This window comes from Leptinotarsa decemlineata, unplaced genomic scaffold (assembly GCF_025532065.1).
Source record: "Leptinotarsa decemlineata unplaced genomic scaffold, Ldec_3_MD MMD2_tig00026361_RagTag_RagTag, whole genome shotgun sequence".
NCBI lineage: Eukaryota > Metazoa > Arthropoda > Insecta > Coleoptera > Chrysomelidae > Leptinotarsa > Leptinotarsa decemlineata.
Window position 1 is genome coordinate 4,084,755 of NW_027412704.1, and position 27,872 is coordinate 4,112,626.

Here is a 27,872-nt window from a genome sequence, read left to right on the forward strand (position 1 = left end):
GATACCTCTTGAGTTCCAAGGAGTCTACGAAATGCCATGTCACAACTGTGACCAGACTTACATCGGCCAGACCAACAGGCGAATCAACATTCGTGAAGATGATCACAAACTAGCAGTGAAGGGAAAACTCACCATGTCTTCTCTCTTCCAACACGTATTGGCGACAGGACACAACATCAATTTCGAGAACACAAAAACACAATGGAAATTTCTACTCTCGAACAATGAAAGAGGCTTTCGAAATTGAAAAACGACCAAGTAATTTGAATAAGAGGGATGATGCGCAAAGATTACCAACAACATGGGGATCCGTTTTATCTCTTCACGAAAGCAAACAGACTGTTCAACCCCAGAAGAAAAACTCAGCACATGACAATACAGATAAAACTCCAGACATCACCAGAAGATGGCAAATGAAACTTTGCCGAAACGTTGTGAAAAGACTCCTTATGAGGATGAAAAACATAATAGAACACGCCGTAAGTAGAAGTAAATTAAGAAATTCGACTCATCTTGTCTAAAGAATTCGTCTTTCAGTTTCGTACACAGCATCCTAGTGATTCCATATTTACTTCTATAGGCAAATTCGGTTCAGCTTCCAGGTCCCAGTCTTCGGGTAACTTCCACTGTATAATTTGGAGTGCATTGTCGAGCACAAGAAACACACACAGAGAGGGAAAACCAGCAAATCAAGAATAGTAGAGCAGTATTAAACCCATCGAGTGGTCCCAAGCTGAAATCATACACAGGGAGGAACATCGGTTTAGGAGGAAATGCAAAGAAGCCGCATAAATGTTGTCCAACAATGTATTCAGCCAAGCTAGCGTAGAGATACGCAACACATGACAACCCATAATCAAGCGAAAAATGGCCAACTACCGCCAAACGGTCATCTTCCACTAAACTGGTGAAGCGGAAAAAGAAAATGAATTCGTGAGAAAAGCATATATTTCATTGAGGTGTTTTAGTTGAGGTCGATAGAGGGATGAACCTTTTCCAGAAACAATCTCTTCGACTCATTTTTTCAATGTTGAGAATCTTGTTCAAATTATAGTCACTAGCGACCCGCCCCGGTTTCGCACGGTCGCTGATACTAAATATACATATGAAAGCGTGCGATCTCTGCTAATCATGAAGTGCTATAGGGCGAAGCGCGGCCTTTGACGCACCGCCGGTACCGCCGCAACCGTTATGCCCCTGCATCTTAAATCTCTAATATCTTCGAGAATATTTATTTGAATTACATGCTGTGAAGGGCCATATTGATCTATATTGAATGCACAATGTATTTGAGGTAATTAATTGGATGAGGATTAATGCTGCATTGTTTAAAATCGGTTCGTAAAGAAATGAAGAAAAGAAAATGGTTATTTTGGAGTATCCCTTAGAGATAGACATACGCCATCACGGATTTTTATGTAAACCTTCTCAAGGTTCGCCGAACCAAGTTCTTGGGTCGTCACTCCCTACCCACAGTGTAGGGGAATGTGAACAACGGTTCGCCATCTCGCCAGTTTCATTCCAGCAGTTGGGATGCATTCTTCGAAAGTTGCAGCTGCTATTATTGTATTATATGAGTTTGAGGGTTTTACGAGAAAGAAGAAGAAACGATCGCAATGGACCAAGCAGTAGCCTCACCTCAATGTCATCTTAGGGAGAACAATCCGAAAAGTCGATAAGAAAATCGATATCTGCCGAACATCGCCTCGTTTCTACAGTCCGCTACCTTGTTACTGGAAGAAACTTGGAGGACTTGAAGTTTTCGTGCGCCATATCACAACAGGCACTGGGAAAAACGGCGAGTAAAGGTTTCCCTCCTCCACACACAGACAAACTTGATGCGCCTCGCCGGTAAACCGAACACATGTTTTCCAACCCGATGGAAGACCAAGTTCGTGGGGAATTGTGGCAATCTTGGTTCGTTAAATACCACACACAGGAGAACAAATGACGAGCATGGTTCGTGCGAACCAAGTTTGGCGAACCAGGTTCCCATGTGTGAAGGTCGCTTTAGCGCTAAAAAGTGTTTATTTAACTGTTGCGTAGTTTTAAAGATCTAAGCATACATAAGGAATGACAGCGAGAAGCGACACGTGTTTCGATAACCAAGTGATTATCAGTTCAATATTTCTCTTGAAGATGATTACTTGGTGATCGAAACTCGTGTCGAGGTGTTGAAATAACGGCTTCGTGTTGGGAAAAAACTCCAGTAATATTAATTACTACACCAAAGGTTCCAAACAGTGCCTCACAAGTATACTATATATTGATTTAATCAATTGATTTTAATTGAATTATGTGGTTTCTTATGAAGATGCCGATAACGATTAGTTGACATTATTGAATCAATGATCTGCAGATATTAAGTGGGACATTTGTTATCAAGAAATGATACAGTGCAAGATGGTTCATATCTGAGATAAAAATTATGTTTATCTCATAAACTACAAATGATTGGGCAATATTTCTATACATTTTGAGATTGATATCATCAAAAAATGTAACATTTATCTCGTCATTGCTTGAACGAGAGGACTGTTGAACTTTGTATTTTTTTTATGAAGAGTCATATATTGTATGGCAACGTAAACATTTTATTATTGAGCAAATTTTGGAGTTGACTCCATAAAATATTGGAATGTAATAAAAATCTTTCCCCTTCCCTGAGCGTTTTCTACAATGAACTTTGAATAAAAAAACCTTTTATGATTATCTGAAACATATCTACAACAAAAATATATTATATGTGTTTTGATGAGCAGAAAAAAAATGGTAGCAATAATAACATCCCAAACGAACACTGTAATTATAATGAAAATTGAAATGAAGTAAGTAATTCCATTCAAGGACAAATAATGGGACAAAAAGATGGTCTGCAAGATCACCAGATCTTATTATTTTGAAAATAGGATTTGAATAGGATTTGAAAAATAGGATTTACGCTAGCAGAGAGATAGAAAATGTGGAAGAAACGAGATTGAGGATCTTGAATGATTTCGCAACAATGCAGCAGATAAGTGTATTAAGGGCAATGAATAATATGAAAAACCGAGTTTAAAAATGTCTCGAAATGGAAGGACTCCAATTCTAACATTTATTGCGCCAATAATTTTTTGGGTACCTATATAAATTACTTCATTTCAATTTTCATTACAATTATAGTATTCGTTTCGGATGTTATTATTGCTATCATTTCTTTTTCTGCTTATTAAAACACATATGATATATTTTTGATGTAGAAATGTTTCAAATAATCATAAAAGGTATGTAGAAACCGCTCAAAGCAATGGAAAAAACATGAATAGGTACCTAAAAATTAAAAAACTCTCGAAAAACTCTATGATACATAGGGAGACGTGAAAGTAGCTATTATGTTTTTATTCAACTCAGTCAATAAATTTCCAGGGCCGTAATTTAAAAGGGAATAATTCACATGATTATAATCGAATATTACCCAAACATCCCGAAATATAAAATTTAATTTAATTTCTACGATCCGAAAACTACAACAAAAAATACAGGTCCGTATTTAAAAATAAATTCAAAGATGGGGGTGGCCTAAGTCAGATGACACCCTGTATAAAAGATTCATGGATATATTCTGAGAGCCCACATATAATTTGGGATTTTTTGGTTTTTCCTGTATATCTCCAGAACCAAAAGAGCTGTATTCGATTTCTTTACGTCATTGAATAGGTCTCTAAATACACAACTTTGCCACAATTTAACCGATACTCTACTCTCATCGTTTACTAGATCCCCATGTACAGAAAAGAATTTGAATAGCCCTGTATATGGTCTATAACAATTTATTGAATGATTTTCGTTATATGTTCATTCCTTCAATCTTACATAATGAATACTAGAAAAGCATACCTTTTTTCGTCAGTTGGAAATCTAAAAAAAAAATTAATGCCGACATCACCCTGCAAATTACAGCAACCCACAGCACGACACTTGTTCATTTTGAAACTAGGCACGAATTTTTCACAAATACAAAATCACCACACTTACAACTACTCTGTAATAATATTCCATGCCTCAACTTGGAGCAGCCATGATTGTGGAAACTCAATTCATGACTCACTCAGCATTGCTTATTCGTATTTTTTTTGCCAAAACCAACGCAGTAATCATGGCTCAGCCGCCGTATTTACCAGATTTAGCCCTCTGCGACTTTTTCCTGTTCCCAAGATTGAAGAGATTCATGAAAGGACAAGGTCGTGCGACGATTGAGGAGATAAAAAACCGTAGACTACTTCGAAGGGACAAAAGAGAAATTGATGGATAAACAGATGTTTTTAGAGAACATTGAAAATTTTCATGTCATTTTTGTACAGACCTCGAAAATTATTATTTTTCTTTGAATCACTCCTGTGGGATTCTCCTTCGCCTGTCATCAAATATCTCTTTTCTCAATAAGGAAATAAGACAATTTCGTTCCTCGACTACCTATCGTTTGAAATCGACGAAACATCTCGTCCCGCAAATTAGTTCTTAAACGAGTGTGTTTCTCATCATCAGTCATTCTGAAGGGAAGGTAAACTGATTTTTAGCGTGATTACTTTCCGTTTCTTCTAAAATTCGGCGCCCCATTTACTTATTGGTTTTTAATTGTGTGACAAATTGCATTTTTAGATAAAGCTTGCCGGCTTTGACGTATTGATTCGTGTCGTTAAATTAAGTAATGAAATTGGCCGTCAAACAACCGTCACAAAAGGAACAACTCGTGTAGGTAAACAATGGTAACACAACACCTTTATTGTCACTTTGATCCGACACTAAAAGCGAGGGGATATAGGCGGAAAAAGTTGCCTGTGTAAAAAACAAAACCATCTGAACTATAAACAGAAAAACAATTCTGAAACTACTACACATTTTAACTATGAGGTTGTTTCAAGAATTTTGTCCATTTTATTGTCATGAGTTTTTAAAACTCCATTTCTCAATTATTATTTATTTTACCGTGTCGTAGTGTATATTGATCGATAGAGAATCTTGTACTATATTCAGTACCATTCCATTCAGAACGAGCCAGCCTGAATAACTTTTAGAACAATAATTTGCAGGAAAAATAAAAAACACGTCAACCATGGTATGGTAGGAGGCACATTTTGACATATAGACATTTGATCTAACTTTCCCTATCGCATCTCCAGAGTATGTCACCAATTTTTTTAATGGATCATTGTTTTGCATTAACAGATGTTCCATGATGAACAAATTTCAACAAAGTAGAATACTTTATGGTCTGAAACTCATAGTTTGGAAGCAGAAAATTATTTGAGTTGAAAACGATCCACCCTGAAGGAACTTCTGTACAACCTGTTACCTAGGTTTCATTGGTGTTTTTGTGAAGTATACTTCAAAAAATTATTATTATGCCTAGTTAATTCGATATTCCTTTCATTCTGGAACTAGGAATGAAGGTGGTTTTAGAACAAGTCATACACTACAGAGCCTTTTAGGAAATCCAAAAGACAAAGTCGAGAATTCGGAAAAGTCTGGAATTAACGAAATTAAAGGTGAGGACTGCGATGCAAAATATTATGGACAGACAAAAAGATATATTAAAATAAGATATAAGGAACACTATAAGCACACAATATAAGCACACCTAAAATATTGAAGACGAGAAAAATCAGCAGTCGCCCATCATATTTTGCAACAAAACCGTTCCATAGACTTTAGCTCATTAAGATTAGTGAGACAAGTTAACAACAACAGGCATTTAGATGCCTATGAGAGTGTAGAAATAAGTAAACATAATAATATTATGAATAAAGATGGTGGACCAATACCTAATAGTTTACTATATAACTTGTTGAAATAATATTTCAATATTAGATTCACCTGACTAATACATTAGGACACTTGTAAAATTAATTTAAGACTAGTAGGTAAGACAATATTGTGAAATTAATTTAAGACACTCAAGACGTAGATACGTAGAAGAGGTATCTATGGTATAAATAAGGATAACATTGGTAGTGTATTTAGTTCAATCTTTCTCTTGAAGATGATCACTAGGTGATCGAAACACGTGCCGAGGTTTAGTATTGGGAAAAAACTCCAGTAATATTTAATGTGAAGAGAGTTCAGATAGCTTGATATTACGGATATTTTGACATACAGAAGGATCATACAGGATCTAGGATATTTTGCAATTATTTTTGATGAATTGAGATTGAAGTATTTTCTTTTCTAGTTTTAAAATTGAACAGGGAAGTTGGAATACATTTTTAACCACTTCGTTTCATTTGGTACTTCTGCAATGATTACCGAAGTGGAAGTGTGAGCACTGTAACAATTGGCCAAAGATTCGGACAAATATTGCATGAACATTTCATTATGAGTGTGTTCCAAAATGACGTCTTGGATTCCAAGTCCCAAACAAGAGAACTGGAAATTTGTTCTGACATTTTGGAAAACATTAAGAAATATCCTAAAGTAGTGGAAAGAGCTATTACATGTGATGATTCATGGTTTTGTTACCTATGACTCAGATACTAAGCGCCAATACTGGAAGTGTCCACAATCACCACTACCAAAAAAAGGTCATGATGACTATTTTTCGACATTCATGGAATTCTACATATAAATTGGGTTCTTGCAGAATTAGGTCAATTTCAGTCCACACTACACTTATTGTTGAGTCATTTTTGGCCCAAGTATGGAATTACCGTGTTGGAACATCCACCATACTCGCCAGATCTAGCTCCGTATCACTTTTTATGTTTCCGAAGTATTGAAAGGAACGATACAGGTTTCAAACAGTGGGAGAAGTGAGTTGACGGAGGCTGTGGACAGGCTTTCAGAAAAAGGCTTGAAATAATGTTTTGGAGAGTTGAAAGTTGGATTTGTGAAGTATAGAGATAGTGGATGAAAAAATGGGAAGGGTTACACCAAAAATCCCGTTTTTCTAGTCACACCTCGTAAAAGGAACGTCAATTTAACATTATGTACCGTTCTCACAAAAAAAAGAAACTTCACAGTTGAACTGCAGATAGTTTTTCTGGTTTTTATATTGCTTAATATACAAGAGGGAATTGTTATTTCTTGATGTTGATGTTTTCAATCCCAGAATTGAAAAATATTGTCAATATTAGCCCCCCCCCAAATTTTGCGCCCTAGTTTGCCTCTAAGATTGCCTATATTGACGAGCGGGCCTTTGATAATGGCTTCATTCATTTAGAAACAATAGTTCTGGGATGAAAATGGAATTGAAATATTTTTGAAGTAGTCTGATTTTACCTTTTTGCAATAAAAAGAATTTTACTTCCTCTGTGGGATTAAAACTACTTGTGAAGAATATCATGCACTTTTCTATCAATAACAATTGGCTTAGTTTAGATTACAGAGTTTTATTTCATCATCTAACTGAATCTGCATCTTCTGTTGATATTAGTTCTATCATAACAGAAATATTTAGTGATTGCCTCCCATAAATACTCGAGATTTTTACTAGAACATTCAGATAACTTCTCTGAAAATCAAACATCATAAATAATTCCTCACTGTAGAATTTCTATCAGTTATTTTTATTATCTTCACAACAAAATGAGATAAACCTGAGAGAAACGATTTCAAACTCTACTTTGTGCACACCCTGTATACATGTCCACCCACTCCACTTATGAGTTATGTTGGATTTGGGTGAAACAAACAAAGGAATCACATAAAATAGTGGAAGTTGTCAAATACGAGAACTGAACGTAACACACAACAAAAGATCACATGTAGAGACAGAGAAGCGAAACTAATTGAGGACAGGTAATAATTGGGTGATTACTGAGACATTTTTCACGAACATTCCAGGAGGTTGTTGGTGTCTCCTTTTCTAATAGACTTTCATTATCTCTCTTTCGGTTGATCGCCACTACAACATATCAAATAATGGATGTACAAATGTTGTTCTCATTCCTACGAAAAGTTTCATTTTCTACAGTAAACTAGTTCAGTGATACAATATTTTTCTTAAAAAAGTATAAATTTTTCTTCAAAAAAAACAATTGTTTTCTTACCATAAGGCTCCGCTTTTAGAGCGCCTCAAGGTATAGTGCAATAGCGCGCGAAATTTGAAAATTTACCTCATTTTATGATCAGTCCTCGTATATCAGAGAAACAATGGAAAGCCAGAAAAACGTTTTTTCGACGTTATCCAAAATTCACAAACTGGGCTTGTCTGGAACCTATCTCACTACAGAGATACCCATTCATCGTATATAGTCCGGTCAAATTAAACCAAAATATTAGAGTAAACCTACCTACATTCCCACCAAGCGGAAAGTCAGTAAGATTGTTCAAAATATGATTGAAAATGAAATTTGAAAGTTCCACATCTTTCCCCTGTATGGAAAAAAAATTATTCAAGGTCAAAAGACAAAAAAATCAGTTTTTTGCGATTTCCAGCAAACCGGTGAGTTTAATCATATAAATACATGAAACAGAAATTATAGATCATACAATTATCTACGAAAATATATCAGTACTTTTTTTTCTAAGAGCCACTGTTTTTGAGATATAATGATTAAAATAGTTTTAATCGTCAAAATATGAATAAGTACGCCACATACATATATACATCTCTGTAGTTGTAATATATGTTAAAATATTTTTCTATTGGTCATTGTATCTTACACTTATAATATAAAATATACATAAGTTATAACTATAAGAATATGAGGTTAAATAAAACCCAGTTCCTAAATTTATAATGTATTTACAAATACTCACAACAAGCCTGGGTTCATTTCAATGTCGAAAGAAAAATTTACTCCTGAAAATATATTGGTAAAACCAACTAAATATGATGCTGATGTATTGATAATTGAAACAGCAATAGAGCAATTCAATTTGACAAATATAACTATTGTTGTTGGTGAAGATGTATACTTACTCGTATTACTCGCTGCTCGCTGCTCGAATAGCGAAAAACTCATTTTTTTATCTTTCACTTTAAATAATTTTTTTTCCATACAGGGGAAAGATAGGGAACTCTCAAATTTTATTTTTAGTCATATTTTAAACAATCTCACTGATTTTCAGCTTGGTGGGTATTTAGGTAGCTTCGAATGTCTAAATTGACCGGAATAATAGAATTTCATTCGAACTGTTTACAGGCCCCGATAATTCAAGTTAGAGTATTTTTCATTATTTCTACAAAACCTCTTCATCTTCACAAAATCGTGTCTATTCAAACAAAACTTTTTCAACTGAATATTGTCAACACAATTACTAGTGAACTGCACTTTATTTCCCCAATGATAGTTAATTGACACAATTTAATTAATTTGCCAGGTATACGAAATTCTCTTAACCCTACTCTAATAAATGGAGTGTGGCGATCTTTTAATTATTTGTGTCAATAGGGGCTCGACTCTGGGGAGACGTGTATTCGGTTACTGTTACCACATATTAGCAGTGAAGGGTATAATCCAGAGGGGGGAACTTCATGGGATTATTTTCGTTCATAAGTGAACATCATGGGCACAGTGAACGTACAATATAAAAGAGAATTCACATGAAATATCACATCAAGCGTCTTTGACAGTCGAATTCTTGTATTTGTGCCCTACAACATCTACCGGCCAGCTGGTAGCTGTTCAATGATCACCTGCGATTCAACTCCATTTCCAGGAAACTTAAAATAGGCCGGGTTAAAGAAAGGAAAAGAGTGTTTTTGTTCGAAATTGGCTCAGTGCCTGAGTATTTTTGAATATCATCAAACATCTTTTATTTCTCTTTCAGGGTTGTCTATTTGGTTCCCCCTTCAGTTCATCCTGCTACCAGCAACATCAGCAGGAGCATTACAAGACGTCGCCACCTACTGGTGAGTCAATTAGTGTCACTATTTCACTAGTGATCAAATACAATCAATGCAATTTCAATGCGTCTTTGCGTTCATATCAATATAAATGTATCAGTTCTTGAACAGTATTTAACTTTGTAAATCCGGTAGGTATTATGACAAGCGCACATTACAGACTTTTTATCGGCCGATAGTTTAGACTGGTTGGGTTGGGTAGGGGCAGTTGTTCTACTAATCGGCTGTGATAAGAAACGCTATTCATTACTATTACCGAATTTGGCTCGACTCGTGAAAGAAGGGATTCAAACCATCGTTCAAAGCGTTGGGCATGTCTTCGTGATAATCCCCCGTTTTTCTTTTAAAAAAATTAGTGCACTATCGTCTAAAAAGCCACTCTCGCTACCTATATGGGGGACAATTAGTCGTTGCCCTTTACCCGTTGGTCCGCGTAACTCTGTAGTATCTTGCCAGATCTTAGATACTGTGTGTATCCGTCACCTTCACAAGAAACAGAACACACTACGCCTATGCAGATAAGGACGCTTGATAATGAAGAAACCGAATGACTATTTATGACATTTTAAGGATACAAATATAACAAACCTGCGAAGTGTTGATCAGTTCACCGATGTTTCAAAGTATTTAACGAACTGGTTCACCTATTCGCTCGTACATCCTATCGATATGCAGAAGCGATCTTGTTACGGGGGGCAAATTTTATGGAATCTTACTTTTCAATTATTTACAATGGCGATGCATAGACAATAAAAATGGCCCCGGTAAGAATTTAGTTCTAACATTTAACATTGTTGCCGTTATCTCTCAGTTCAATTTGTATATGAGTTACCTTCAATTAAAAATTGTTATACTATAGTTTTCCTCTTACTTTTGAACAATAATCAATATCAAGCTAAAACTGCTACTTTAGTGATATGATATCTTTGATTTCTTGATTGCAATGCTTTCGAAACACGCAATACTAATATCGTAAAACCGATAATGTTACTACACATCTGCTAAATCATCTAATGAAAAAATCTCTGTTTCAGCAGCATTCCCCACGGACTGGAGAGAACCCTGGCATCAAGAAGGTAAGTAATGCCAACCTCTCCATAATTAATACCCCAAATGCGAGCATTTAACCCCTCCGTACTCCTCGAACGACCATAGCGAGAGCGGCGATTATGCTTCTCTTTCTTCAATGCGAAACAGAGTGAGAGAGTCGTGTTTGACTGCAAAGTGGCCTTTCGAGCATTTCACCTGTTGTTGCTGATCAATTATGCAGAAGGTTAAATGATGGACTGTATTCCTTAGGGAGTTTCACGTATACGAGTTCCATAAAAATGCTTTAGAAAATAAATCCAGAGATACAAGTGGAGAGGAGTGCAGTTAGCTCGGATTCTGCGTTAGAGATATACAGTGCATTTCAATTTGAATGAGCCTGAATAAGTTCAGCGACGCGAACTCAACTGTTTCGGATTCTCCTGCACACTTTCGCAGACAGCAGCGATGTTTTCAGCAGATCTTGCGTTTCTTCGACGTACGGATGTTGTTCAATTGCTTACTGAACCAGTGGACCCAAGTTTATCCACCACATTGCTAATAGTCCTCTTGGTAGGAAGATTATGGTGACTGTGAAATGGGCGAAGCGCGCGGTACGTTGCCCGAACAGAACACCCATTTTGATAGGACAATTTTGTTATTCGCAATTGTTGTTGTTAATATTGATTTGGCAGAACAGACTCAATAAATGACAACTAATTTGACAGATGTAGCTTCAACAATATTGCTGTTATCAATTTTCAAAGTTTGGAAGCCTTTTGGAAGACCCTATATAAACGAGCTACTGTTTCCTACCTCATATTCTGGAGAAAGTCATGTATTAAAAGCATGCAGTACCTGATAATTTCTTCCCGTAAATTATTCACAGTAGTTGAATTTTGCGTTCAACCATCCCTAATGAGAAAAAATCAATGATGTTAAATCGGGGTATCTCGGTGGCCATTCTGTAGAACCTCTCCTTCCAATCCATCGACCCAAAAAGTTATCATCGAGGAACCGTCACACTGGTTCTGTTACAGAGTCTAACTGGATGACCGTTGTTAATGCTTGGTAAAACTTTATTACTGAGCACAATTTTGGTTTGCTTTCAAAAAGAATGGTCCCATGGTTACCCGAAATTCCAACCCAAACATTTAGTTTGTGGGTATGCTGGGTGTGAATTTGGCGTGTCACATTGGGATTTGAATCACTCCAGTATCGAAAATTTTCATGATTTTCTTACCCATTCAGTTAAGAGATTATTCATGGTCCTTCAATTCCTGGATCATTTCAATTTTGTGAAGGATGGAAAATCGAACGTTTATACGATTTCCTACTGATACTTGGGACAACTTAGTCAGTGATTGCTTATTTGCATTAAGTCAGTATAGCACCGAGCTGAAGTAACATTTGTGTATTGTATAATTTAATTTTCTGTTGAAAATGTTTATTTTTCCAAATGTGAATAGAGTTAAACTACATTTTTCGGTATAAAATTTTCTATTCCATGAATGTCACTAAAATCCGATATATCAATTCTCGATTGTTGAGAAATACTGCAGTCATATTTCATTTCTTGCCGATGATATTTGAGATTTGATATTGAATACCCATATTGCAAAAATGTCTTACATTTTCGCATATTTCAATTTGGAATTTTCATGAACTTCAAATAGTCAATATGAAATGAAATCTTATGTTTTCAGTTATTCACTTTTTCTGGCAATTTTTTCCATAATAACGTTACTTATCTTTCACACATCATCTGAAAGTAGGTAATTCCACCAAAAAAATACCACTTTTGATTTTTTAAAAACTGGTTTCAGCGCATGGGTATCTTAAAAAAACGATTTATTTTCAACAGGAGTACCCAGTTACAGGAAATGCTATTATTACAGAGTATATATGAAATAAATATTAAAAATAATGGAATATAGAAATGTAAATGCTAAAACAAAATATATATAAAAAATATTCGTATGAGTAGAATTTCAAAAGAGGAATGAAAAATTTACTATATAACTCAACAAATTACCAATCATGCAATGTAGCAGTACTGAAGCCACTGCACATAAAATTGAATGGTGATCGTAGCATAACATTTGTGCGTGATGCTTCGCAATAAAATTTCAGATTGTGTCGACCTTCACTTCTTGGTACTAAGAAATTGATCCCGGGTAAAAGAACAGTACTGTCAATATTGCTGTTTAGTTATTTATGCAGGAATTTTATATCATGGATAACTCTCCTATTTTCCAAAGATGTCATATCAAATCGTGTCAACAAAATGTTATGATCGATGCCTCTCGTGGGGTATTGACCATCAACTTTTAGACCATAAGTATTTTAGGAACTTCCTTTACACGGTCTCAATTGATGTTTTTTGGTAGTCGTAAACTGGATTTCATAACACAGAGCCATACTCTAACTTAGATCTGGCATACGCAAAATATAGCAATTTTAAGGTGGCAATTCTTTTGAAGTTTTTGCCATTTCTGTAAATGAATCCAAGCATGTTATTGCATCAGCAGTCAAATTCCTTATATGTGTTGTAAATGTAAATTTACTGTCGTATGCTATACCAAGATCTTTTATCTTATGTACGCGGTTGATTGTAGTTTTGTTGATTGAATAATCGTACATTAAAGCTCGTACTTAAGCTCGAAATAGGGTATTTCTTAGTTTTTAGATCTTCATATTTCCTACAACTTTTGTATTTAACAGGAGAACTAGTTTTGCTGGGAACCTGAATTCGAGACTACATAAAGATATCGTAAATGGTAAGATATAGATATAGAGAGTAGTTTCAATTTGAAGTATGAAGTACCCCAAATCGGAGGACACCCCTAATAATTATATGTTCACATTCTGTCCAATGATAGTTGCTATTGAAAATTATTAACAGATTTCCAATATTTCTGCAGATAAAGAAGATACAACAAAAAGACATTTCTTTATTATCCTGTGCAAAAACTGTATATGACCAAATCAAAGCGTTATAATTCTCTGCGCCTTCGTCATTTTTTCTAGTCCCATCCACCATTTCTTCCAGTAACTTTTGAATAAAAACAAGTAATATAACATCCCGTCCTCAAACTGCAGAATCGCACTTGCCAACTTCTAGTATGTACAATAACGTTTTTATATCTGATTAGGAGAATTCCACTTCTGATGAAACTTTTGTTACAGGAAATAGTTGTGAGACAGACGATAGCGAACAGTATATCGGAGATTCAGAGTTTCAGAGTCACTCTACGAATAATGGTGAGTCAAATATTGATTCAAGATATTTTACACGAGTAATTAACTATATCACTTGAAGTTTGAAAAATGCCTCGAGGTCAATGCTTTTATTCAAGTCGATGGGAGTGCTTCATGCCTCCCCTTGTTTGATAAAATTATTAAAATTTCATGTTTACTTGAGAGAGTAATAAACGGAGATTCTTGTCGTTTTCAAGCATTCCTTGCTTACTTTGTGGCTGTTCTCTAAAACATGTTAGCCGACACTAGAATTCCTTGGTCTCCGAAACCGAATATGCGGAAAGTGTTCCTTGTAGCAACCTATTACAGTGTGCTTAATTTGACCAACATACAACTTACAACGTTTTTTCGTAAATCCCAGACATTTTCTGTTCCATCGACTTGTCTTTATCCTGCGGGTTGTCCATTACATTAGAAGTGTATGAAAAGTTTTGAAAACCACTTCTTTTTTCTAGTTTCAGTAAGTTCAGGAATCGAAAAATGTGGTATAAGATTCCAAACAGCTTGTTTTTAGAAGTGATTGATATTTCAGAAGAAAACGGTTTTGGCTTTCTACTTCATCATCTTCATATAAAAGAATGGGGAATCTTCTAACGTCAATGTTTTCAAAAGGAAAACTTGAAAATTTACTATGTAATGAATGTTACTATGACATAACAGAATTCATGACCAAAAAGATAAAGTGAATTATGACACTCGGATGCCCTGGTTATCATTATAACCTTCAAAACATCCAATATTGTCATTTCATCTGATTTTATGTATACATTATGTCTGTGACTGTTTCAACATTATATAAATATGATCTGACTGGAATAAAAAATTATTATTATTATTACAGCTGAGTTGTACTGATTTTGCGGCCCACTTCAAAATAGTAAGAAAGTATTACCATTGTTGTCAATCATCCCATGAAAAAAAAACGCCGGCCGCCGCTGGCCGTCTTAAACCAATTGTGACGTTGTTAAAATCGCGTTCAACTCAACTGGCGCTTCGCGATTCTTCCAGTTTCCGCGTCGTTTCGATAGACTCCTAGAGGATTTCCTATCAGCTTTAAGGTACTTCCATTACCATATATAAACGCTACCCACGTGCATATCGAGTATACAAGTCAAGTTTAGCGGGCAGTGCAGTACGAAGTGATCTGATAAAGAGATAGACATTTAATTATTAGTTGAAGTTTCAGTTGAAGTGTGCGGTTGTGTCAACAAAGAAATGAAGTTTTTTTTGAGAAAAAAACACAAGCACTACAGGAAAACCCTTGAGGCGCTCTAAGGACGGTGCTTGTGCAGAAGTAGCGATTCACATTGGATTTGATTCGCTGGAGAATAAATCCCTTTGGAGAAACATTCTCAGGAAGTTCATTCCACAATAATGCAGTTCTCCAAATGAAGGAGTTCTTTAATAGAAGACTTCGAGGTGTACTGAGTTGAACCTCAAAACGATGCACAGCCACAGTCCGTCGTTCTGATATGTACCGTTCTTGATGTCACTTGAACACTTTCCGTGAAAGTATCTATAGAAGAGAGACAATTCTCCAACCTTTCTTCGATGTTGCAGACTATCAATGTTGCAAATGATGCTCGCGTCTCCAATCATGCGGATGGCTCCTTTCTGAATGGAATCCAATAGCTTAAGGGTATGCTTAGGTGCGGAGCTCCATACGTGAGAACAATACTCATAAGAGGGTCTGATCTGAGCTTTATAAAGCATCAAATGTTGTTGAGGTATGTTCACTTTTCTGGTTTGGAACAGTGTTTCAAGCTTTTGAAAAGAAGCCTCCGCAATTCCAGTGACATGATTGTGCCATGACATATTGGTGTCCATTTCAACCCCCCAACAAACTTATCGAAGCAGAAAGCGGGATTGTCTGTCCTGGCATTATTATATCTGGTTCAGAGACAATTATCTCTTTGAAGAAAACCGATGCATGGGTGTGTGTGGCATTAAATTCAACCTGGTTAGTTTCACCTCTATTCAAAACCACTTCTAGATCCTCAATAAGATATGCAACCTCCTGCTGCCAGAGAAGATGTGCATCCGCAGCTGACGTCTTGGAATCCAAATGGAATGACGAGACAAGTGTGCTGTCGTCAGTAAAGCAATATTTTGGCATCTTCGTTGTTTCCAATGAGTCGTTGATATACACACAGCTTCAAAATTTGGCCTGTGAACCTTCATACCACACACGGTCAAAAGCCTTAGAAATATCAAGCTCAACAGCTCTTGACTCTCAATGTTTCTTGATTGCGTTATTCCAAGTATGAGTGACATACGATAGAAGACCGCCTGTTGATCTCTATTTCCGAAAGCCATATTGACAATGGCTTAAGCCTCCCAAATATCCAAGGATATGATGGTTTACTGCTTTTTCCATGATTTTTCATATCACTGAAACAACAAGAAAGAAATACCCCTCCTCTTCAGAGGAGGGGTATTTGTGAGATGCTGAGAATTGCGGCATTCAAAATTTCAGGAGTGGAATGCAACATATCAGAAGTGGGATCCAAGAGGAAGTGTCAGCATTACTAAATAAAAAATCCGCTCGTAACCCATATTTTCCCCGAAATACGTCCCACGATCACAATACAACGAACGCGTTGTCGCGAATAACGAATTTTCCAGATGACGTACAAGTGTACGTAGACGTATTATCGTGTAGGTTATCGAGCACACGGGCGGTTGAAGTTGAAGGCAGTAATCGCGGTGCATGCTGTGCTCAGAGATCAACCTGTCAGAAGTTCTTTCAGCGGGCCAAACATCCATTTAGTTTTGTATATATTCTTAGGTCGGCGCCCAGCGGGGGACGCCCTCTTTATGATGATGTCACATTTGCTCTCGTAGTTTATGCTCATGTCGGTTTACCTCTATTCACAATGAGATATTTTTTTTGTGTTAATCGATACGCGGTGAACTCTTCCTGTTGCAGTTGCAGATAAAACTAATATTCTTCGAATGTGAATTTATATTTCCAAAACCATGTTGAAGTTTCTAGTCATTTTTTCACAAAAATTGAAAAGCAGAAATGAACTAGTTTGAAAGGTAATCTACAATCACACTAATCCGATCTTTCAGTGTTCTGGACGTTTGACCAATATACATACTTGAAGACTTGCTGAAAATCAAACTATCTAAAAGAAAAATTCGTTCAATTCACCAACACTGTAGGTTAATAGACTGACACTTACTTTCCTGGCTAATACCACGGAGATTGTTGAATTATATCCGACAGGTGTCAGTGCAGGATTCTCCACAGAAGCAATTCCCGCATGTGTTGTTGGTGATACAACTGTCGAAATCGATTTTCAATTATTGGAACGGGCACACTTGCAGGCAGGTTTCGGGCTATTTGTCCTCACCTAAGTGCAAGATAGTGTCCATCATCAGCGTAAAGTCAATGATTTCCCATAATTGAAACCTGAATCCTGTTCAAAGTATCATTTCTCGAACAAGGCTGAGGCGAACGACAATCAACATATTTGTCATCGCATCCTCTGTCCGGAAACGACAGAGATATTTTTCTCTCTACATGCATAATTGACGATGCTTTGAAGTAATAACCTCGTATAGAGTTATTGAACTAGAAGCTGTCAAGAGAAAGTTTGTTAGTGTAGAAACTCTTCTCTATGCTCATTATGTATTTTTTCATTCTCATGCTAGCTATGGAACTCTACTTTGGGGTAACTCCTCCAATCAAACGCAGGTTTCCTCGATTCGTGCAAGCCATTTTTCAGAATACTAGGCATTATGACGTTACCATCTTTTTCATATATCAGATACTCTTTGAAATACAAAAGAATATAGACAGATTTTCGATCAACTCCCAATTTTACTGGTTCAACTTACAAAAATCCTCTAAGAACTCGCTCGATGTCAATCTATAAAAAATTCTACCATCCAGTATCATAAATTTACCCTCACCAAGTTTCAGAAAGCATATCAAGGACTATCTTAAAAATAAAGTTTTTATTGTACGGCGGAATATGTTGCCACAACCTCAATGCTTGAACTTTTTTATAATATCATGCACATTCCATGTTCACTTTGGAATAAAATATTGTGCTGAACTTCAATTATTTACAGGTCTGAAATTAGAATCGACTATACCAGAAGTCTTTCAAAACCTGAGCAAAACTACGGTGTACCCTTCTTCCTACTCGACTACTGCAAACTTCGAAGGCATATATTCCACTGCGTACCAACATGCTGGCTGTTTCTATTCTAACACTCTATACAACAAAATGACATCGCCCCATATACGAATAGAAGCATCAACTAGCTCACCTGGTATACAAAGACCAACCAATTCCAGTACGGAAAACCACATGTTGGTCAAAAGGGAACCTTCAGATAGAGATTACAATGGTGAGTATGAACAATTTACTCTTTCAAATTTCTGTTGACAAAACTATTCCATTCCAAGTTCAGATTGAATTTCAGTGCACAAACATTACATGAGTTATTGTCATTTATTACGTCTGTTTGCCAAATCACCATGGATGCAAATAATGAAACAGTTTTTTCAATGAACCACACAACTGACAACCCTATTCCAGTCATCATCTGATTCAGTGTAGTTTTCATAGTGTCATTTTCCTTGAAATTTTCAAAATTAACGGTAGATAAGAAAGCTCTGTTACGCCAGCGATGCAAAGTACGAAAAGCGCATTTGCAAAATGTCAAAATTATGTACTATTTAGGTACCGAAGTCAAAAATTAGGTGCTCTGTAACTTCACCGCAACTCAATACTCAAAGTAATGCTAGCGACGCAATAAAAATTATAATGAAATAATGAATGTTAAGGAAACACTATTAGGTGCTTATTAAGTGCTAAATGGTGAGGATCGTAAAATTTTCTAATTAATAAACAACAGATAAACAACAGATCTAAGAATCAGGTATCTATAAAACGAAGACGAATGCTCAATCAGGTATAAACTAAGCGTGGTAATAAACTGCCGATTAGGTGCTTGCAAGAAATTTAGATGAAAACGACTGTGAATAAGCGGAAAAAAATTCAGGGTACCTGATTTGAGAAAAAAAAATAACAATATACAATAAAGTCTTGAATTGCTCGTAAACTCATACATAAATAATCAAAATAAAGTAATAATTAAGTGCTAGCTAGATATTTATAGCAAACCTGAAAACCACCGTGACTGATTCAAATTTATCTTTAGATGAATTCAATATAAAATTATCAATTTCATAAATTGAGAAAAATGAGAAATTATTGTCAGTTGAGCAAATTGCAATAATTGAAGTAACAATGTGTCAAAATTAATTACTCATTACTGCTGCAATGGATCAGTATATTCAAGTTTTGTTCACTAATTATAATATAAAGAAGTTCTATAACACAAATTGATTGAAAAAAATTCAATTAAAACTCTTGAGGCCTGCAAAAGAAATTAAAAAATTTAAAATAATTAGGATATTTTAGTTTTAATATATGTTAGGACACAAAAGTTTCAATTCAATGTTCTCCAATCAATTAGAATTTAGATTTAATATGAATTATCACTTTATTCTCATGTCCTTATTTATTGAGGAACGTACTGTAAGAACTCAGTCATCAGGCATATTGGTTTTCAGATCCATAAGCCCCATAGGCATTATGGAATCCAGATTTACTACAAATATCTAATGAGCACCTAATTAGCACTTTATTCTCATTCCCTTCATTGCTGAGGAACGTACTATAAGAATTCAGTACATCAGTCATGGCGGTTATCGGGTCCATAAGCCCCATATGAATTATGGAATCTAGGTTTATTATAAATATCTAGTGAACACCTAATTATCACTTCATTTAGATTGTATATGCATTAGTTTACGAGCATTTGAAGACTTTATTGCATATTGTTAATTTTTTTCTCAAATCAGGTATCCCGATTTTTTTTTTTTCGTTTATTCACGGTCGTTTTCATCTCAATTTCTTGCAAGCCCCTAATTAGCCCTTTATTGCCACGCTTAGTTTATACTTAATTGAGCATTCGTCCTCGTTTTCAAGAGATCTGATTCTTAGATCTGTTGTTTAGCGAAATTGGAACCTTTTTTTTTGTTAATTAGAAAATTTCACGATCCTCGCCATTCAGCAATTAATAAGCACCTGATAGTATTTCCTCAACATTCATTATTTCATTATTATTTTCATTGCATTGCTAGCATTACATAATGCTAGCAACGAAACTTTGAGTATTGAGTTGCGGTGTAAGTTACAGAACACCTAATTTTCGACTTCGGTACCTAAAAAGCACCTAAAAAGTACCTAATTTTGGCATTTCGCAAATGCGATTTCCGTATTTTGAGTCGCTGGCGTAACAGAGCTAAATAACAAACTTTCAAATACTCGGACTCGGACGAAATAGGTCATGGAATTGGAAAGAATCCCGATTCTTTCCATCACGACATCTATTTAATGGTAATTTCACAATGGAGTGTTACTTCAATAGGTAGGATTGTTAACGGGCCTAAAATACTGCCCTGAGGCACAACTCTATTAGTTGGTGTGTGAAAGAAAGAATCACAATACTTTTGCACACAATTTTCCGACCAGTAAATTGCGAAATATACCGAAATATCAACTAATCCAAACGATCGCTAATAGGGTTAGTAATAGTAAACACGGTCGAATCCATCACCGTATGCATATATTATTATGTAGTGGATTGTACCAAAGGGTGCATGTAATAGCTGTATTAATATTGATTAGTTTCAATTAAAATCTTCACTTTGCGTTACAATACACCCCGAGGGTTTCATCCCCGTGCCCATCAGCAGCAAATGCAAGTTTACTTTCACGAGCAAGCCGATTATTAATATCGAAACCCTTCGTTGTTGAATTTGTAACAAGGAGCTCCTTTTTTATTCGATAAAGCTGATGTTTTTGTTTTCGACCTTCGCTGTTTCTCATCAAAAGTAGACGCGAGTATAAACGGGAGGAACTGTTTGAATAACGGTAATAAACGGGGGTTGTCATTGATATGTCCATTATAGTGCGATGACAATTGAGGGTCAGATGAATTAAAAACAATCATAGTTCAAGAATATGTTATAAAAATATCGTGCCGTCGTGAATAGTCTGCGTATCGACTTTCGAACGGGGCAAGATATCTAAGTCTTGCAAAATTTGTATGAGAGTCTAATCAACAAGTTCAAAAACATTAAAAATATAGATGAAGGTCCAAAAAATATGAGCGACAGCTCATTCGATTCGGAATCACCTCTAGAAAAATGTTTTTGAAGGATTTTGGTGCAGGTTAAGAATTGCAATTGTTAACAAAATAAGATTTTTAACAAATGGTATTTAATTTTTCGTTAATAACTCAAAAAATATAAATATTCGAGTAATTTTGAAAAAAGCTCGTTAAAGAGGAGGAAATTTCCGATAAAAAAGTTCCAACTCCCGAAACTCTATCTCCATTATTTATAATTTTAATTTGACGTTGAAAATAGGGTTCCGCGCGGCTGTTACGGCATGCGCGCGCTGTCGCTAAAGAGAGTTTATCAAAAGAAATAATTTTTTTATAACATAAAATGTCATTTCAAAAATTTAAAAAAAATCAAGTATCTTCTTAACACTTGAATGAATCGAGTCCCGTAGAAAAAAAAGTGTTATCACCATTTTTCAAAAAGTTATTCGCCATCGAAATCGATGGCCCCGCGAATTATCCGAGCTTGTAGTGTGTTCGCTGTGGCGATGGTCTTATTGTTCGCAAAGTCTATGTTGTGTCATGTCTCTTGATGATGTTTGGACAGGGCTGAGGATGGGTCTGATTTTCGGACAGCAAGTTGATGTTCATATACCCTACTTGTCATACGTCTGTAGGTCTGCCCTACATATGCTCTATCGCAATCGGAGCATGGAATTTCATATATACCCTGGGATTCATTGACTATTTTGTCTTTGGGAGAACGGAGGAATGTGGAAATTTGATTGTTGGCGGTGAATATCGTTTTTATGTCCTGTTTTTTGAGAATTTGACCAATTTTGTCAGTTACACCTTTAACGTAGGGAAGGAAAGCTTTGTGGTCTGTGAATCCATTTTGAAGGAGAGCTGATTCGAGTTGGGCCAGCTCTTGGGGTTTTTGTTGTGGTGGTCTGCGAGATTGATAGACCTATGGATGGGAGAATTCAAGACGGAGTGGGTTTGTGCTGGATGGTGATGGGAGTTTGCGTTGAGGTACCTGTTTGTATGTGTTGGTTTCCTGTCGACCGTGTGGGTAAAGGAGTTATTAGATTTTGTGATGAGGACATCTTGGAATGGAAGGGAGTTATTGGTTTCAATTTCCATTGTGAATTTTATATTTGGGTAAAAGTCGTTGAGATGATAAAGGAATTTATGGAGAGTTTCAAACCAGCAAGAAGTTTGTGGTCGAACCTGTCAACAGCCTTCGTTTCGAAGTCTTCCATGAAAAGATTTGCAAAGACTGGTGAACCCATAGTTCTCCTGGGATTAACAGTGTCTTCCAGCCAAAAAATCAAAACTCTTTTCTACTTTGCCAAGCTTTTGCTTTTAATGGGCTTCAGGGCAGTTGATTCAGTGGACATCCCACTGTGGACATCCCACTGAATCAACTGCAGAGAGATTCTATGACTAGCTGGAATTATATTTGTTTAGTCGATACTTAGACGGTTCACATCGTTCTGAATAGACCATGCCCGGTACTGATGATGGGGCAATCATCCCGAAACCGATCTATCGGTTCGTCGGGTCGACCAAACGAAATTAATTTCTGCTTTTCATAGTGGGGAATAACTTGCGACGAATCTTCCAAGTCGAAAACGTTGCACAGGTGCCAAATTATTTGATTTCTTTTCAGTTTGAATAATAAGATGTGACTGAAACCCATTTGTTATCTCCTGATGATATCAACTTAGTTGGTATCATCAGGTTGATTCTGTTGTTGTAAAAATGTTTTCATTAGATTATATTCACGAAACAGGTTCCAATTCTACCTGTCGAATTGAAAAGTAAATCAAATTCAGGTCACAATTTGCTAAGACTATCAGACAAACTTTTTCAAAGATAAGAAATTTCAATCAGATCGAATGAAAACAAAAACCGCCGCTTTTCAAATCCGAGCCCACTCTTGGATAATTTCAAAATTCCTATCAGGTTCGCGCATACAATCATCTTCATCGATATGGAAAACGTGATGGAAATACCGCGCGACCTTATTGAAAATCAAAATTCATTCTTTCGCTATTAAAATATACGTCGAGTGCCACCCGCGGATAAACATATTATTTGATGCCACGTTCTCGAGGATAACCAGCTTTTGGAGTCGCGCCGCGGGGGTCCAAATTTGATTATGGCTCTAACTAACCCCCGTGCGGTAAAACGTCGAGATGCGATTTCGAGGAATGGAAGAAATACATTGAGCGGGAGTCACTCTGCTAGGTGTACGATACAAAAAATAAGATTTCATTTAGTGTAGATGTAAATCAGAAGCAGCAGTGTCTGTAAAGGGACAAGTTGGCCATCTCCGCGTAATGTTGAAGGAGCTATCAATTCATTTATGTGCAAATGAGTTGATGTAATGTGTAATGTGATGTGATGGACACGAAACGATTTGTAGAAAAATGTCGTCGCAGCATTCAATATCGGTCTATTTTCCATTGTGATCCACCCCGTATATAATCCCGTAACTCATGGGATATTCTTTGATATTTCCTAATTCCGTGCATGAACCGTAGACATGAGTTTTGTACTTTCTGTATTTTCTGAGCATACTGTTTGGTTAAACATGGCCCACATAAAGTATCCGAGTTGTTGAAGCGCGATAAAACCAGTGCATCACAGAGAGTTGTTTTCGTCTGCTTCGTGAGTATGTGTCTGTGTCCATAAACAAGTTTCAACGAAGAATATGCCATTATCAATCGTGATTGTAAGAGATTCACTTGCTTTCTGGCAATTTTTTTTAAATCCGAAATGGATGATATTCGATTTAGTGGCATTTAGTAGTAGACAGTGATCTTTGCCAACTCAACAAATGACTCGAGATCATTGTTAATAAGCGTACATGCGTTTTCTACGGCTTTCAGAATGCTTGGGTACGAAAGAAGTGGAATAATTGATAGAATTGATAGAATAATGTTCCTGTGCTTGTATGAGCCTGAGGATGAGGAATGAATGGTTCCAATAAATTTGGCACTTCTTGTTCCCCACAACAGATAGAATATCCCCCAGAGTGTAGGGCAACACCGTCAATACCGTAAGAGTACCGTAGGTGGTAATAAAGCTCTCTCAGGGCCGCTTTATGTCGGTGGATATAAGCTGAGACCACATATGCTGGACATGCTGACAGCAAGTACATTAGGCAGACCCTGCACCTTGTGTTGGGAACCTCTTTACCCATCACGTGACTGCGGTAGACTAATGTTGTTGAAGAAGAGCCCGTGCATTGACTTATCTTAGTATTTCCGCAGAAGTGAAGTGATCTCTGAGGCTTTTATATGGGCCTTCTGCTGAACGGATTTCAACTCGGTGACCGAGTTGTGATCACCTCGTTCAGTGTCAAAAACTGAACTGAATTCACCAGCTGCTCGGGCAGCTGCCCTAAAGAGAAATGCTTCAGTTCCTGATCTCTCATGGTCGCGGACTATGCACCATTATCATTATTATTACCATTATTACTATTATCAAATGATATTACTTTCATCAAGTTATTTTTTCAGAACTATCAGAAAAAGTCGACGAAAAATTGAAAACTATTGCTGATAGCAGAAATTCTAATCTTCAAAATTCCACCGGTAGGAGAGGTTCGTTGCAATTATGGCAATTTTTGGTTGCCCTGCTAGATGCTCCAGATGCCAGCGCTGGCTGTATAGCATGGACGGGAAGAGGGATGGAATTCAAGCTGATCGAACCTGAGGAGGTAATAAAATCAAACCACATGATCGTTTTTAATGGACTATGGTCAAATGATGACACCGATAACTTTTAATAGTGCCGATATGCAATAAATCTCGAAACGTGTTTCATATTTTTATGTCCACCGTTGTGTCTACACTATTGATGAATATTTCTCTAGTTTCACTCCAAATGCGATTTGATATCTTTCTTCCTGATTTGTTCTACTCACTTATTACGTATTACTTATTACGTTTCACTCATTACTTATTACTCATCATTTATTGCTTATTACTTATTACTTATTACTTATTACTTATTACTTATTACACATTACTTATTACTTATTACTTATGACTTATTACTCATTATTCATTACTCATTAATCATTACTTATCACTTATTACTTATTACTCATTATTCATTACTCATTAATCATTACTTATCACTTATTTCTTATTACTTATTACACATTACTTATTACTTATTACACATTACTTATTACTTATTACTTATTACTTATTACTTATTACTTATTACTTATTACTTATTACTTATTACTTATTACTTATTACTTATTACTTATTACTTATTACTTATTACTTATTACTTATTACTTATTACTTATTACTTATTACTTATTACTTATTACTTATTACTTATTACTTATTACTTATTACTTATTACTTATTACTTATTACTTATTACTTATTACTTATTACTCATTACTTATTAGTTATTTCTTATTACTTACTACTACAATATTCTTTATATGTCAGTAACAATACTTTCATTTTCAGGTTGCAAGGCGTTGGGGTGCTCAAAAAAATAGACCAGCTATGAACTACGACAAACTCAGTAGATCTCTGAGATATTATTACGAAAAAGGCATCATGCAAAAAGTTGCAGGTATTTTTTTTTATAAAGAAAAACTTGTTCATTGTTTTCTCATTATATTCATCCCTACAAAATTTATGAATTAAAATGAAAAGGGAGAGTGATAGTGAGGCCTTCTACGTTACTTAATTTGTTCTTTAGTTAATTGTGGAGCATTATTAAAACGGACAAAACTTTTCAAACCCCACAAAATTTTGATGAAATATTTAAAGTATTGTTCAATCGCATTTGTTTTTCAGGTGAAAGGTACGTTTACAAATTTGTCTGCGATCCAGAAGCTCTTTTCAATATGGCCTACGGAGGTCATGCTGACTCTTCAACCAAATCTTCTGGAACTAGACCCGAAAATCTGAGTACAAAACCCGAGTCCCACCACTTAGCCTATACAGACATGCTCAACTTCTACAATTGTGGTATTGCACATTCCTATCAACACCTACATCCTTATCTACAAGACGCTAAGCACGGGCGTTTTACTTAGTGATCTTGGTATTAGTTTTGATGGACAAAAGAGACTCAGTAGTCATGGGAAAGTCGGATTTGTAACATCTAAGTGAAGTGAGGGTCGTGATTCCTATTTAGCTAGTAAGGAGGATAAAAATTAAGGTATACTTCAGTTACAATGACATAGTGCCAGGGAACCTGCTAAAATTCCCAAAAAAACAATTCATTCGGAATGGGGATTGTTCCTCCTGACGAAAATCAAGTAGTTTTCATAAAAGAGCTCTAAAACAACGCATTTTGAAGTTATCATTTCAACCTTTCTCTTTAAAAAAATATTTAAATACTTAAAAAAGAGGAATGAAATAATGCATTCAACATATAAACGGATTCGTTTCTATTTCACCATTTGGCAACATCGGTTATAGGTAATAAAGGACAATGAATCTGTTACCTGTATGAGACAAACAAAGATGACATATTTCAGAGGCGTGCTCTTCTGTTTACTTATGTCCCGAGTTCCGAGACATTCTGTGACATATGACATTTTGTGCACCACCTATCTTCCTCTATATAAATGAATAACAAAACAACTGTTTTTATGTGGCTTGTGGAGGTGGTATTGAACTATAATTTATTTTTTGCCTTAATTGTTGATTTATAAAGATAATTTTCCTTTTTTAAAGTAGAATATGTAGGTACGTATAAATTATTTCAATTTGATATAGGCGCTGTTGCCAATATGTGAATTAGAAACAAATCCCTTTAAAAATTAAAACCCAACATTTGAAACATCAATTTGAATACTTTTCGAAGTGAATTTGAAAAACTCATGAATTAAACTCAACTTTATTTTGTTCAAACTTGCATTTGCTGTAATAACCTAAATTGAGGAACATTCCCCATTGGGGGATCCACATGACATGATACACTGACTGGTTGCTTCTTTTGCACTCAACTCATTACAATCAGGGTATACATGTATCTCCAGGTGAAGTCAACTGTTTGGGAATTTCACGACTTTATCCGCCTTTTTGATGACTGGATTTTAATTTTCTTGAAAATATATAAAGTAATTATACCAATTACTGTAGAAAATATTTCAAAAATAAAATTAAATCGAACTATCATAGTCTTTATTTATTTCAAAGACATCTTGTTGAAAATGAATCAAATCAAAGTCATTGTTTCGAAAGAGTTTTTTGGATCTGAAAGAAACTTTCACTTGGGAAAATTCATTCATGAGCAATTAAATTAAAGATACATCTGTGTAGGAAGAAAATGAAGGAGATAAGGTACGTCAGCAGGACGTCTCTGGACATATCAAGGCGATATCGCGGTACCAATGTAAGGACATTTCAGAAATGTAACAATGTTGGCTGAGTATTATTAATTTCTTCATTAGGAGACATAATTTTGGAAACATTCATGTGTTTAAGAAAACAGCGAAGCAAAGAGGCAAAGAACTATTTTTCAGTGTTTTGAACATATATGTCTCAAGCAACAATTCAACTATCAAACTCGCATGGCATGTTAAGTTTCGCATGCCAATTTGCACATT

The 27,872-nt window shown here is 35.8% G+C and overlaps 1 protein-coding gene across 1 annotated transcript; it reads left to right on the forward strand.

Annotated features, from left to right (window-relative positions):
* Nucleotides 1-224: 224 nt before the first annotated feature.
* On the forward strand, nucleotides 225-27,439 carry Ets96B. Its single transcript, XM_074184922.1, has 8 exons — nucleotides 225-258; nucleotides 9,710-9,832; nucleotides 10,861-10,902; nucleotides 14,042-14,116; nucleotides 18,197-18,478; nucleotides 24,799-24,998; nucleotides 25,774-25,882; nucleotides 26,110-27,439. The coding sequence occupies exons 1-8, from the start codon at nucleotides 225-227 to the stop codon at nucleotides 26,349-26,351; spliced, it is 1,107 nt and encodes a 368-aa protein (XP_074041023.1). The 3' UTR covers nucleotides 26,352-27,439.
* The last annotated feature ends 433 nt before the right edge of the window (nucleotides 27,440-27,872 follow it).

Bases quoted from the DNA above. Each gene is read 5' to 3' on its own strand.
- Ets96B (XM_074184922.1), top strand. From the start codon at position 225: ATGAAAGAGGCTTTCGAAATTGAAAAACGACCAA. The intron at 9,833-10,860 runs GTGAGTCAATTA...TCTCTGTTTCAG, and splicing joins CAAGACGTCGCCACCTACTG to CAGCATTCCCCACGGACTGG. The intron at 10,903-14,041 runs GTAAGTAATGCC...CTTTTGTTACAG, and splicing joins AGAACCCTGGCATCAAGAAG to GAAATAGTTGTGAGACAGAC.